Here is a 15,086-nt window from a genome sequence, read left to right on the forward strand (position 1 = left end):
TCATGCACAGTGCCTTCTCTATTGCAGCACTACTTCACCTGTTGGATTAATGACTTTGTACCATTTTGGTGAGAATTCCCACTTGACAGCAACAGCTGAGAACCAACTTGTTTCTAAGGATTCTTTAGAAACTAAATTCATGAAGGGACTACTGAATTCTAGGCCACCAATTAAACACCTGGTCAAAGTTTGGGATCTCAGCTTAGTTCTAATAAAACTCATGGACCTTCCTTTCAAACCTTTTAAATCTGTCACAATATTAAATCAGATTTTAAAAAAAAAGTTTATTTCATGGAAAACCTTACTCCTACTGGAAACTACATCATCAGGCAGAAAAGAACAATTAAAATACTAGTGTATTATCAACCATATGCTCAAATTTATGAGGACAAAGTGGTTCTAGGGATTTATCCAAAATTCCTATCTGACGTAGTATTAAATTTCCATATCAATCAAATAATTGTGTTACCAGCCTTTTTATCTTCATCACATACAAATGTGAAAGAAGAAAATTATACTCTAGAGTGTAGCCATACATACCTTCAAAGGACTGAAGTCAGAAACATGCCTTCTTGTTATACAATAAAAAAAAAAAAAAAGGGCAGCCACTACGGAAAGAACCCCTTTTACTTGATAGTGAACCGTATTGCTCTGTTATCAGCAAAGTGGTTCAAGACTATCTAAGGGGTCCTTTTATAAAGGCACACCAGTGTTTTTAGCATGGGTTAAATGCTAGACATCCATATATTCCTATGCATGTCTCTAGTGTTTAGCCTGTGCTAATCATTAGCTAGCGCGCCTTTGTAAAAGACCCCCTAGGAGCAGCAGAATGCCAACTAAAGAGCCACAGGAACCACACTTACAGAAGACATTGTATGGCTATGATGTTGTTGTCAGTGTATACATTCATGAAAATAGTACTGCCATTGGCAGAGTAATCCTATGCCATGTGTGTCTGAAGCTTCAACATGCTCCTTCCTCCTAATATACTACATGGGTTTCGAGGTAATATGTTTAGTAGAACATCTGCAATCCTCAGCTTGGGAGGCACCACTGTATGGCTGCTGTGATCCTGCTTGTCTATTGAAAAAGCAAAGCTGCATACCTGTAACAAATCTCTGTAGGCAGCGAACACCAATGCTGAAGCATGTTTAAAACTGACTGAGGAGAGACAATACCATTAAGAGTATGGGAAACACATGTGAAAGCTCAGAAAGTTTTGAGAGTTTTCTGAGCTCTGGGAGAGATGACGTGACTTGGCTCTGTCCTGGTAATGTCTTGGGTCATTGTTGCATCTTTACTTTACACTGGACTTAAATCCCACAATTACCAAAGAAGTAGTTCAATGCAGGTCACAAAGATAAGTACATAAGTACATAAGTAGTGCCATACTGGGAAAGACCAAAGGTCCATCTAGCCCAGCATCCTGTCACCGACAGTGGCCAATCCAGGTCAAGGGCACCTGGCACGCTCCCCAAACGTAAAAACATTCCAGACAAGTTATACCTAAAAATGCGGAATTTTTCCAAGTCCATTTAATAGCGGTCTATGGACTTGTCCTTTAGGAATCTATCTAACCCCTTTTTAAACTCCGTCAAGCTAACCGCCCGTACCACGTTCTCCGGCAACGAATTCCAGTCTAATTACACGTTGGGTGAAGAAAAATTTTCTCCGATTCGTTTTAAATTTACCACACTGTAGCTTCAACTCATGCCCTCTAGTCCTAGTATTTTTGGATAGCGTGAACAGTCGCTTCACATCCACCCGATCCATTCCACTCATTATTTTATACACTTCTATCATATCTCCCCTCAGCCGTCTCTTCTCCAAGCTGAAAAGCCCTAGCCTTCTCAGCCTCTCTTCATAGGAAAGTCGTCCCATCCCCACTATCATTTTCGTCGCCCTTCGCTGTACCTTTTCCAATTCTACTATATCTTTTTTGAGATACGGAGACCAGTACTGAACACAATACTCCAGGTGCGGTCGCACCATGGAGCGATACAACGGCATTATAACATCCGCACACCTGGACTCCATACCCTTCCTAATAACACCCAACATTCTATTCGCTTTCCTAGCCGCAGCAGCACACTGAGCAGAAGGTTTCAGCGTATCATCGACGACGACACCCAGATCCCTTTCTTGATCCGTAACTCCTAACGCGGAACCTTGCAAGACGTAGCTATAATTCGTCCCTGATTTCCTTTAACATTTCCGCATCCGTCTGTTCGTCCTGGCCAGGCGGACGGTAGTACACTCCTATCACTATCCTTTTCCCCTTTGCACATGGAATTTCAATCCACAGTGATTCCAAGGAGTGTTTTGTTTCCTGCAGAATTTTCAATCTATTTGATTCAAGGCTCTCGTTAATATACAATGCTACCCCTCCACCAATCCGATTCACCCTATCACTACGATATAATTTGTACCCCGGTATGACAGTGTCCCACTGGTTATCCTCCTTCCACCAGGTCTCAGAGATGCCTATTATATCTAATTTTTCATTTAGTGCAATATATTCCAACTCCCCCATCTTATTTCTTAGGCTCCTGGCATTCGCATATAGACATTTCAAACTATGTTTGTTGTTCCTAAGTACATCATGCTTAGTACTTGACAGTATTAATTGGCAATCTTTTGTCTGATTTTTATTGTTATTTAAAGATACCCGATCTACTACAATCTCTTTTGCAAAGAGTGAACCAAATTTTCAGATTGTACATAGATCATTAGTGATTATTTACTTTTTAGAAAGTTGCTTAAAACTTTTTTATTTCAAAAATATTATAGGATATAATTTTAAGTTTGCACCTCATGATTTGAATTGTTATTAAGGACTCAATGAAGTTATGAACTAATCATTCAAAGTTCTAGAGGCAATGAATTCCAAAATGTTACTGCCTGGTAAGATAAAGAAGACGACAAAAATCTCTTAAAACTAACCATGCATACAGAAGGAAAGCAGAACACCCTTTACAGGTATGCAACTATACTTTTCTAATACTTTGTACCCATATATATATTTATAGAGTATTTTACTTTATCCTATCATATTTGCCCAATATTGTTATATTCCTACTTTACATTATCTCTGGTAAGGCTCATTCTATCTAGTCTCCATCCCATTGCTTGTGCACACTCAGATCATATATAGCACACACCTCTTCTTCAGCTGACTCAATTTCTCAAGCAGATAAGTCAGAGCAGTGCAGTGCACTGGCATGCTTCACTGCCACCGAACTGCACTGGGGTCTACTGCGAAGGGGAAGGAAGTCTCAGGCTGTAGCATCGGATTAAAAAAAAAAAACCCCACACACATACACAAAAGATAATCCCTTGTCCCTCACTGACCCATACCTGAATGCATCTGTCCACCATGCTCTGGGTAAGGCCTTCTGATTTCTTTTTAGCTTTGCTTATTCTAAGAACAGAGGAAAAGAAACAATAATTATTCAAAATTGCTGTTAGCTAATGTTCTTCACAGTTGTACTGTTGTAGCTGGGATCAAAACTTAGATATAAGGAGATAACAGTAATTTACAAAGAGTGGCAAAACCAAGATTAGAGCTGAGGTACAAGTAAAAGGTAACATTTTCAAAGTCATAAAATTTACTAGTGGTGGTCAGGGAAAGAAACGTTTTCCCTTTATCGTCATTTCATTTTTTGGAATTTGTTATATATTTTATTTTAAAAACTTGTATTCCACCTAAACCTAGCCAGATTACAAAAACAGAAACATACATAATTCAAAACTACCAACAAAACATAAAACCAACACATAAGAAATAATCTATCAGCTGTCCAACATCATCTACCTACACTTACTCACATATAATAATAGCTAAAAGAATGTCTGAACAAACCAGATGTGTTTTCAATAACTTCTTAAACTGGCTAGCACCTGTGCATAACCATAAAGCACATTCCACATCCACGGACCAGCCACAGAAAATGCAGCACCCCAACTCTCAGCATAATGCACATCTTGTGCACCTTGAGTCAATAAGTGCTTAGCTGTCTCAGATCGTAACAACCGAAGTGGGCTATAACGTACCAAAACCTGAGCTATATACCAAGGAGCCACTGCATCATACAGAGCCCGGTGGATCAATAACACTTTAAACTGCAACCTGAACTAAACAGGTAACCAATGTAAGTGCCTCAGCACAGGAGTAATATGTGAAAATTTAGATGCACCTATAACACACATAACAAGTACATAAGTATTGACATACTTAGAAAGACCGAAGGTCCACCAAGCCCAGTATACTGTTTCCTAACAGTGGCCAAACCAGGTCACAAGTACCTGGCAAGATCCCAAAACAGTACAATACATTTTATGCTGCTTATTCTGGAAATAAGAAGTGGATTTTCCCCAAGTCCATTTTAATAATGGTCTACGGACTTTTCTTAAGGAAGCCAGCCAAACCCTTTTTAAACCCCGCTAAACTAAATGCTTTTATTACATTCTCCAGCAACGAATTCCAGCGTTTATTTACATGTTGAGTGAAGAAATATTTTCTTTGATTCGTTTTAGATTTACTACTTTGTAGCTTCATTGCATGACCCCTAGTCCTAGTATTTTTTGGAAAGAGTAAACAAGCAATTCACGTCTACTCGTTACACTCCACTCGTTATTTTATAGACCTATATCATATCTCCCCTCAGCCGCCTTTTCTCCAAGTTGAAGAGCCCTAGCCGCCTTAGTCTTTCCTCACAGGGAAGTCGTCCCATCCCCTTTATCACTTTTGTTTCCATTCTCTGTACCTTTTCTAATTCCACTATATCTTTTTTGAGATGCGGTGACCAGAATTGAACACAATATTCGAGGTGTGGTCACACCATGGAGTGATACAAAGGCATGATAACATCCTCATTTTTGTTTTCCATTCCTTTAATAATAATACCTAACACTCTATTTGCTTTCTTAGCGGCGCTGCACACTGAGCAGAAGGTTTCAATTTATCATCAATGATGATGCCTAGATCCCTAATGTGGAACCTTGTATTACATAACTATAATTCGGGTTCCTCTTTCCCACATGCATCACTTTGCACTTGCTCACATTAAACATCATCTGCCATTTAGATGCCCAGTCTCGTAAGGTCCGCTTGTAATTTTTCACAATCCTCTTGCGATTTAACAACTTTGAATAACTTTGTCTCGTCATCAAATTTCATTTCCTCAATATATTGTTACTCCCATCTCTAGATCATTTATAAATACGTTAAAAAGCAGCGGTCCGAGTACAGATCCCTGGGGAACCCCACTATCTACTCTTCTCCATTGAGAATACTGACCATTTAACCCTACTCTTTGTTTTCTATCTTTTAATCAGTTTTTAATACACAATAGGACACTACCACCTACTATCCCATGGCTCTCCAATTTCCTCTGGAGTCTTTCATGAGGTACTTTGTCAACGCCTTTTGAAAATCCAGATACATAATATCGACCAGCTCACCTTTATCCACATGTTCATTCACCCCTTCAAAGAAATGTAATAGATTGGTGAGGCAAGATTTCCCTTCACTAAATTCATGTCGGATTTGTCTCATTAATCCATGCTTTTGAATATGCTCAGTAATTTTGTTCTTTATAATAGACTCTACCATTTTGCCTAGCACTGATTTCATTCTAGAGCAGCATTTTGAGCAACCTGCAATGCCCTGCACCTACAGACCTAGGGATATGAATGAGTTTAAAACTGACAACTCTTGATTATGCAGGCATATGAGAGGGTAGGTGGCTAAGGGGTCTTTTACAAAGGCGCGCTAGCATTTTTAGAGCATGCTAAATGCTAAAGACGCACATTTTTTAAAAGGGTTCCGGGGTGATCCGGGAAATTAGAGACCCGTAAGCCTAACGTCAGTGCTGGGCAAAATAATGGAAACCGTTATAAAGAATAAAATTACGGAACACATAGACAAACATGGTTTAATGGGACAGAGTCAGCATGGATTCACCAATTTGCTTCATTTCTTTAAAGGCGTGAATACAGGTGGATAAGGTCAGCCGGTTGATGTAGTGTATCTAGATTTTCAGAAAGCTTTTCATAACAATTCCTCATGAGAGACTCCTGAGAAAATAAAGAGTCATGGGATAGGAGGCAATGTTCTGGTGTGGATTAGGAATTGTTTATTGGCAGAAAACAGAGGGTAGGGTTAAATGGTCATTTCTCTCAATGGAAGAGGGTGTACAGTAGAGTGCCGCAGGGATCTGTACTAGGACCAATGCTATTTAACATATTTATAAATGATATGGAAATTGGAATGGCGGGTGAGGTGATTAAATTTGGAGATGACACAAAACTATTCAAGGCTAAAGAGGCTAGGGCGCTTCAGCTTGGAAAAGAGACGGATGAGGGGAGATATGATTGAGGTCTATATTGAGTGGTGTAGAATGAATAGAAGTAAATCGATTTTTTACTCATTCCAAAAGTAAAAAGACTAGGGGACACTCAAGGAAGTTACATGGAAATACTTTTAAAACAAATAGGAGGAAATATTTTTTCACTCAACGAATAGTTAAGCTCTGGAACTCTTTGTTGGAGGATGTAGTAACAGACACCTCCAGCCAGTAGTCTGCAAGGGGAGGCAGGAGCAGTAGCTAACATAAAGCAGCACTTCCTTCCTGTGTTTTCCTGTAGCTCTGCAGTATGATGCTTGATGCCCCAGATCTATAGACATACTGGGAAAAATATTGGGGGTGCTCAGGCACCCACAGAGCTGGCACCTATGCATGCAACCAGTTACACTGTGTACCAAGCTGTCATTCATAGAAGGAAGTACACACCACCTCAGGCTGTCAATGACACAGGCAAATTTGTATAAAGTCATGGTGTACCTGAGATTGTCATCGGCTCCTCCTACAATCACCATGCTATTATCAGCTCGGATCTTCTCCCGGAAATCCTCCATGGTTTCCACGTTGCACTGCAGGGCATTTTGACCTATCACAAAGAGGACTGGGGTCTTCATTTCCAGTAGAGGGTCATCTACATCCTATAGAGTGGTGATAAAATGGACATGTAAGAAAGTATCGTTGTTTTATAGACGCTGTGGCGAAATGGTTAACTTTCCAGCATATGAATTATAAGAATATTTCGTTAAGTGTATTTCTCTAGTCTGCCCAGCAGGTGGGGCATGTTTTATAAAGTTGTTACAGAAAAATGACTGTTCCCTCTTTAGTTTAACACAAAGAGAAAGTAACCTGCAGCATAGGAGTCAACTTTTCAAAATTATTGGGGGTGCTAAGCCCAGTGGAAATAACCCTTCCTTGGACAGATACAAGGAGTTTTCTCAATATTGGGGGTGCTCAAGCACCCACAGCACTCACAGAGTCGGCTCCTATGACCTGCAGTGATGTGGCCAGCTACTCAAAAAAAAAAATGTTGTTCTGGGCTCTGATTGGCCCAGGCAGGGCCGGTCTTAGGCAGAGGCGACCAAGGCGGCCGCATAGGGCCCCGCGCAGCGCCTCAACTCTGCCTCCGCTCCGACCTCTGCTCGCCTCGGACGACGACCACATCATTCATGATGATCTCGCGGCTCAGCCGCTCCGCTCCCGCCACCACCGGCACGGCGCCCACCCCCGGTTTGGGCACGCCGAGCCCGCCGTCAGCTCCCGAGTCCCCGGACCCCAGCGACAGTAACTTTGCAGCGAGTCAGGCGACGGCCCCGCCCCCGATGGCGACAGACAAGTTGCAGTGCAACGGCTCACCTCCAGGCTCCAGCTTTTCACTTCCCGCTCAATGTCCCGCCTTCTGATGAGGTATTTCCTGTTTCCGTGAGGGTGGGAGTCACTGAGCAGGAAAAACTGGAGCCTGGTCCGAGGTGGTGAGCCATCGTCGCCGACTGTGGTGCAAGCGAGAGCGCGTGCAGACTCGGTGGAGCCAAGCGAGCAAAGCAACAGACAGGGCTGCCTACAACAGTTGTGCCAATCCATTAAGGCAGGCAGCAAGCCAGGTATGATGATAGCTTTTTTTTCTATAGGAAGAACCTTTTTGAATTAAAGTACTGTCTGTCTCTGTGGTGGTGGTTTGAAATGTTTCAGCTGTATGTCCACCATTTTGTCAAAGGTTTTGCCAGCCTGGGACCCTAGCTTCCAGTGAGCAGAGCCACAGTAGTCCCCCTTCTTCCCCTTTTCAGTCCCTGCCCACCTTTACCCATAGATATCCTTTTAATCATCTTTTACCTCCTTTCTTCAATGCACCTTAATTTTATTGATTCTTCCTTCTGAGCCTTACTCATCCTCCCCTAAGTGGTCCCATATGCCTCATCCTTTCCCAGGGTTCACCCCAAGTCTCACCTGTACTCCACTACACCTCAGTCACCCTCCACCCTCCCAGTATCAATCATTCTCTCACTAGTGCTGCCACACATCCCCATCTATCTTCCTCCCTTAGTGCTCTCCCACTCCAGATCCTGTTATCCTTTCCCAATATTTATGTCCAAGCCTCTCATCACCCCAGTAACCTGTATTACAGCCTTAGTCATCCGTGCTGCAGTGCTCCCCTAACTTCATTCATCCTTCCGCTCTCACTCATCCTGCCTCCCCAGTGTTTCCCCAATTGTTAGTCACTTAATTTCTCCACTGCTTCCCCAGGTATCTCCCTTCTACTCTACACATCCAGTGACTCTCCCCTCTTCACCTCCCTCCAGCATCTCTCCCTATCCCTCTATGTCCAGTATCACCCATCTCTCTTTTCCTCTCCATGTCCACTGTTTCCTGGCGTTTCTGTCCTATTCCCTTGCACCCCTGGGCGATTGCCTTGGACAGCAGCAGTACAATCACCATGGCTACCTTCGCCTGTCTCTCAGGTTCCAGTACTATAATCTTATCAATGGGGTGGAGCTAGGGTGCGGGCGGGGCTAGGTGGGGCGGGGCTAGGATGGGGCCCCACCAAATTGGTCTGCACAGGGCCCCGCACTTGCTAAGACCGGCCCTGGGCCCAGGAGCTCAAATTCAGCCAGGATGTACTGGCGTTTTCCTCCATCTCGGTTTGGAAGTAGAGAGAGAAAGATCTCTTTACTGAGACCCTGTAAGCAGGTATACTTCTTGTACTTCCCAGGCACTATCCAGGTTGTGATAAAATGTTTAGATAGTTTTATAATTGATCCATATTCAGTTACCTGTTATTTTTTGCTGATTGCACCTTTTCCATTTCAGTGTTCTAATTTCTTATAACAATAATCCTTCTTTAGTTTATTGCCTCTGCTTGTCTGGACTAAGAATCTTGGTGGTTTGTGTGTTGGGTCTGCAAGTGCTTTCTAGGAACTGTGGGACCACTGTGAGTGTGATCCCTGTAACCTATAAATCACCGGGGATAACTTGAGAGCTGGTGACTTGCCCAGAGACAGTTGGGACCCAGTCGGTGGGAGGAGGGTACTAGTGTACAGCAAATGCCCAGGTGCAGGCAGACCTGAGCTATGTTGGGGACAGACCTTCTAAGTAGCCGCAGGGTTAGCCCCAAGCGGGTGCCTAGGCATTTTGTGACAGAAGCCCATATACAATGGAGCCTTATCAGAGTGAATTTCTTGATATTTATTATTTCCACACATCTGGCACGCTTTACATGAAAGCTCAACAAAACAACATGGTGGCAAATGCTGATGATGTTTCAGAGAGGGAGGAAGGACAGCAGAAAAAAATACTAAGTTAGTAGCAGACAAGCCTAAAAAAATGGGCCTATTTTTGAAGTATATTAGCATGAATGTTATCATGGACACATGGATTCCTTCAGAGAAGATGAAATGGTGATTACTTCCTGAATGTTTCCTATAACTCTAGTACTCTGGGAAGACAGAATCTATTGAGTTGTCCTCAAGTTGATGAAGCACACCTCAGCGCTCTTGATGCTGTGTTCTGAGGGCAAATGTTCTGGCTGTTGTTCAGAATCAGAACTAGTTTTCAAAGATACTACATAATCTTCAAAAAGCCTCTACTCTGTGCAAAGGTAACTTCCATCAGATGAAAAGGTACATGTGAAAGTTCCTGATACAGGATGTTAAACAAGCCCTTATAGTAGCCCTTTACAAACTCACTCAATTCGTTGCAGGAACATTGTAATTGTTCCAGAAGAGGTAGCAAAAGAGATTGAGGACTCATCAGCCACTGTAACCAGTATCAGAGAAGTGTATTGCACAGACGTCTGCACAGGAGTGGGAGTGGTAATGCTGACACATTCTTGTGCTGTATCTGGGAGTTTTGTGCAGACAAAAGTTAAGACCTACAGAGCTGCAGCCTCAGTGCAGTTAAGTGCTGCTTCCTGGCCTGAAACAAGACTGTGCTGATCTACTTACATTCCTCAGGGCAAGGAAGGGGTAAAGAAGCTACCCTCCCTTCAGGCTTTGGCAGCACTACAAGCACGGAAGAGTTCAGGAGCCTCCCTCTATTTATAGTCATTCAACAATCCCCTTGGGTAGCAGGAATGTGCAGATCAGCAAGCTGGGAAGTTGAAGGTTATTCTATAGAAGATTGTCAACACACGCACAGGTTGCAGCCTGCTGAGCAGAACTGACCCTTTTCAGCTTCCAAATGGTCACTGAGTCGATTTAGACAATCTATTCACATTCTCAGAGACATTTAAGCACAAAATTTTCAGTCTTCTTCAGCATGGTCCAGACCAGACAGAGAAGATACTTAGAATGTGTGTCAAAACATCTGGATTTTCTGCTGCACTTTGGGCAAGGTCAGAACCCCAACTCTGCGACATCTTGTTTTAAGAAAACAAGTAAAACAAAAACATTCCTCTGTGAGAAGGAAAAAGTGTCAAGAACTCTCATACAGGAAAAGTTTCAAATTGAAGGAAATTTACATCTTTTCATTAGGGAAGAAAAAACAAAACTGAGTGGCTGAGAAGACCACTGCATGCAGGAAGGGACATGCATGCCCAGAACTCAGTACTGAAGTTCTGAGTTATGGGAGAGCAGTTCTATCTATGCGCCATTGAATGAGGTCACCTACTTGTGTGCCTGCTTGTCAACAGAAAATAGCAAAGTTTTTCCAACAAACCTCCACTCTTCTCAATTGAAAGGGATAGCTTTATGTGTATCTCATTATGGAAAAAAAAAAACAAAACAGGACATAAAACCTACATTTTCCCTATGCTTACCCTGACCCTATTCCCTGATTATCTTAATCTAGCCTAAAACTAGCACCTCCTCCTATCTCCTTCACCCCCTCTCCCTTATAATATTACCTACCTACACATCCCCATTACTCTGCCAAGCGTAGCCTGCTCTCTCTGTACTATACTTTCTAATCCTACTACTATGTAAGGCGCATTAAACCTGCCATGAGTGGGAAAGCGCGGGGTACAAATGTAACAAATAAATACATTGATCATTTGTTATGTACTGTGGGTAGCAACTATGGCTTTTTCTAATGACAACAGTCTTAATTCTTTCAGGAAATATTAATTTTAGTTTCAACTGTAAAATTCAGGTATGATCATCTTATCCTGCAGTAGCATTATCATTTTACAGTGAAAAAAATAAACTTTTAGCTCAGGCACTCTTCATACTGTGAACTTGGAGATCTGACAGCCAATTTATGACTAGTACCTACCCCTCTAGGTCCATCCACTGTGAGCAGAGGAAACCCAAGGCAAACCACAGCGGTCACATACTCCATGACTGACACCTCAGGAATAAAAACAAATACATTCACTTAAATAATGGCAGTCACAAAGCAAAACCCAATGCATCCCACTCAACAACACACTATGCACCATCAAACCCCAATATTACTATGCACTATCATTTGCATCCACTTCAGAACCCTGAAGAGCACACTAAAAACAAAAAATATTACTGGATTCTATCCATGGAATTCACACCCAGCATAAAATAATTACATCCCAATGTTTATTTATTTGGATTTTGCTCACACCTTTTTCAGCAGTAGCTCAAGGTGAGTTGCATTCAGGTACACTGGATATTTCCCTGTCCCTGGAGGGCTCACAATCTAAGTTTGTACCTGAGGCAATGGAGGGTTACGTGACTTGCCCAAGATCACAAGAAACAGCAGTGGGATTTGAACCAGCAACCTCTGGATGTCAAGACCGGTGCTCTAACCACTAGGTCACTCCTCCAGTAGGCCACTGATATCAATCAAGAATGCCACCTCTAGTGCAGTAGCAAACGCACCACAACATTTACAAATATCATCCATGAAAGTCACACTTCATATATTAACAACTGCACTCCAACATTATTGCACACTAATTGTGAATACATTGCTGGGTGTAGTAACACTCTCCTCTACTATTACTGGATACATGTAAATGTTGTTTTGAGAAGCTTTGTGTGGTCATAGTCTAAATCATAACAAAGCTACATTAATATGTAATCACAAACAAAAGTACTCAAGTATTTATAAAATGTGTTACAGAATATTTAGACAAACATGTTAAAAAAAAAAAACAAGAATATATTTTCACTTATATGTAATCAAGAAGAAAACACACAGAAAAACAGAAAATGCCCAAAAGTCCAATGTAAGAGACATGACACAGATTTTGATCAAATGACCTGAGTCAAAGTTTATCTCTAACAAATTTAGAGTCAGATTTACCAAAGCACTTTAATATGATGTATGTAATGCATGCAACATTACTGTCAGTGGGGCCTATTTACCAACTGCATAAAGTCACATATTATTAAATCTAGGAGGTCTTTTACTAAAGCTTAGCTCGACTTATCTGCAGCAGGGCCCATTTTATTCCCATGGGCCCTGCTGCAGATAACGCGAGCTAGGCTTCAGTAAAAGACCCCCCCATAATCTTTAAAGTGCTATAATTAATAATTCTGTAAGAAAAGGAAAACTTTTGTTCTACTAGCTAATTTTCCATTCATTGAGATCTACCAGTCCAGATGCATGTGTTTTGCCCCCTTCCAGCAGATGGAGACGTCAAACAGAAGCTTGTGGATCCTGCCTTATATAGGGCATCATGCGGTCTCCTTCACCTCAGTATTTCTTTATCAGAAGAACCCTAAAATACCTCTTCCAGACCCAAAGGGGAAGGGGTTATCGATGGCTATCAATAGACTCATTTGCCACATTCAAGAGCTCAACCAGAAGTAAACAATTACCATGCAGGACTCAAGGAGAGAAAATTACCAGGTAAGGCCAAATTTTTCCTCATCACCCCATCAGACCAGACCAGCTGTATGGAATGTAACAAAGCACTCCTTACACTGTAAATTAATCTGTAATACTCGCTTTAAGCACATCTGCCTCAAAGGCAACATTCTCCCTATTCATATGTCTAACTGGTAATGCTTTGTGAAAGTATGCAAAAACAAACAAGTGGCCGTGCTGCAAACTCCATGAGCAAGACTAAGTCTAACGCAGAAGTTGCACGAGTCTTGGTCGAATTGGCCTTCTGCTCCCTGGGAACCACCCAACCCCTAAGAATATGTGGAAGAAATTGCCTCTTTAAGGTGCCAAGCAATCGTAGACTCTACCACTTCACCATTCTTTGGGCTCCCACAAAGCACAGACAAGTGGTCAGACCTTCAGAAACTATTCATCACCTCCAAATAGTGCACCAATACTCTACACACATCCAAGAGGTGCAAATTCTGGAAGTACTCACCACCTTTCCTCCTCAGAAGGATGGGAGGTTAACTGATTGACATGAAAGGACAAAACCACCTTAGGAAGGAGGGATGGTACAGTATGGATTAAAACTCTCACTTCCATAAAACAAAGAAAAGGTTTTCTGTAGGAAAGCACCTGAATTCCTGAAAACCATTTTCCCAAACAACCAGTAACACTGCCTTCAAAATAATATTCTTCAGCATTGTCCAAAGAAGAGGCTCAAAAGCAGCAGAGAGTGTGCAACACTAAAGATGTCTCACTCCTTTCAAGAACAGAGAAAAATCAAGCACCCTACAGAAGGCCTGAAAGTAAGCCAAAGCAACCCCCTGCACTTTGAATGAATGCATGACCAAGCCCTTTCTTAATAACTCTTATAGAAAAGGTGAGAATGCAGAATGCTTAAACCTGAATTGTGGAGACACCCCACTCCCCACACACCCTCCAAACCCATGCATAAGTTAGAGAATCTCTTCTGTGCTTGCAAGGGAGTCATTATTACCTTGGCCGAGTATTTAAACCTCAACTAATATCTCCCAAGAGTCAGGCTGTAAGACAGAAGAGTCATCCAAAAAGAGAGATTCCTCTCCTGAGGCAGTCTCAGGCCTTCTATCTTGAGCCTGATCAAACCTGCATACCACAACTTCCTGGGCCAGTCAGGAGCAACCAGAATCACTAGGCCTGGCTGTGCCACAATCCGGTGCACCACCCATCCCAGTTATAGTCATACAAGGTAAACACAAAGCACTCCACATGACAGCTGCTGCTGCATCAGTATATCCAACCCAGCTAACCTCGCTCTCTCTTACTGAAGAAATGGAGAGTCTTGGCATCTCACCTTATAGCTATCCGGTCCATGATCAGCCTTTTCCAACAGTGCTCCTAACTACAGGAGATGATCAGTATGGCCCTGACTGTCAACCTCTTGGCTGAAGACTGACAAGGGTAAATGATAAAAGTATCTATGACATGGCTGGGAAACAAGGCATACCCCTCCCCTTTCTCATGAGGTCAAGAACCTACCGGTCTGACATAATCTGACTCAGTTCCCTGAGACAACTGGTCAACTGGCCCCCTATCCTGTTGACCAAAGAGGGGACCCCCTGCCCATCACTGGGCATCTCTTGTGATCCTGGAAATCTTGGGGCTTTTCATGGATAAGCTTTTCCTATTAGTCTGAAAATGACTGCCCTGCATTGGAACATGGGAATAATGAGACAACATCCTCTAACCCTGGCAGTAAAGCTTCATGAGCTGAAACCTTGCCATGACTAGACCATGACACCCCTTTAGACCTTCTTCAGGGGCTAAACCTCCCCTAGGTCCTTCAGCAACTTCTCCAAGTCATCCTGAAAGAGCAACTTCCCAAAGGAGGACAGCCTGCTCATACGAATCCTGGAAACCAAATCTACAGCTCAATTCTACAGCCACAAAATCTTCTGATATGTACACCAAACTGGCCTCCAGTCGTGCGGTCTCTTTTGA

General features: G+C 42.4%; 1 protein-coding gene across 3 annotated transcripts in view; it reads right to left on the bottom strand.

Moving 5' to 3' along the window:
• KANSL3 (KAT8 regulatory NSL complex subunit 3) overlaps positions 1-15,086 on the bottom strand; it is a 144,471-nt gene that overhangs the window by 87,262 nt on the left and 42,123 nt on the right. For all 3 annotated transcript variants that reach the window (XM_030201649.1, XM_030201648.1, XM_030201647.1), the window contains 3 exons: positions 11,568-11,642; positions 6,846-7,003; positions 3,358-3,421 (listed from right to left, as the gene is read on the bottom strand). In XM_030201649.1, the coding sequence (XP_030057509.1) occupies positions 3,358-3,421; positions 6,846-7,003; positions 11,568-11,642 (297 nt within the window). The remainder of the gene's footprint in view (positions 1-3,357; positions 3,422-6,845; positions 7,004-11,567; positions 11,643-15,086) is intronic.

This window comes from Microcaecilia unicolor, chromosome 4, assembly GCF_901765095.1.
Source record: "Microcaecilia unicolor chromosome 4, aMicUni1.1, whole genome shotgun sequence".
Classification (NCBI taxonomy): Eukaryota; Metazoa; Chordata; class Amphibia; order Gymnophiona; family Siphonopidae; genus Microcaecilia; species Microcaecilia unicolor.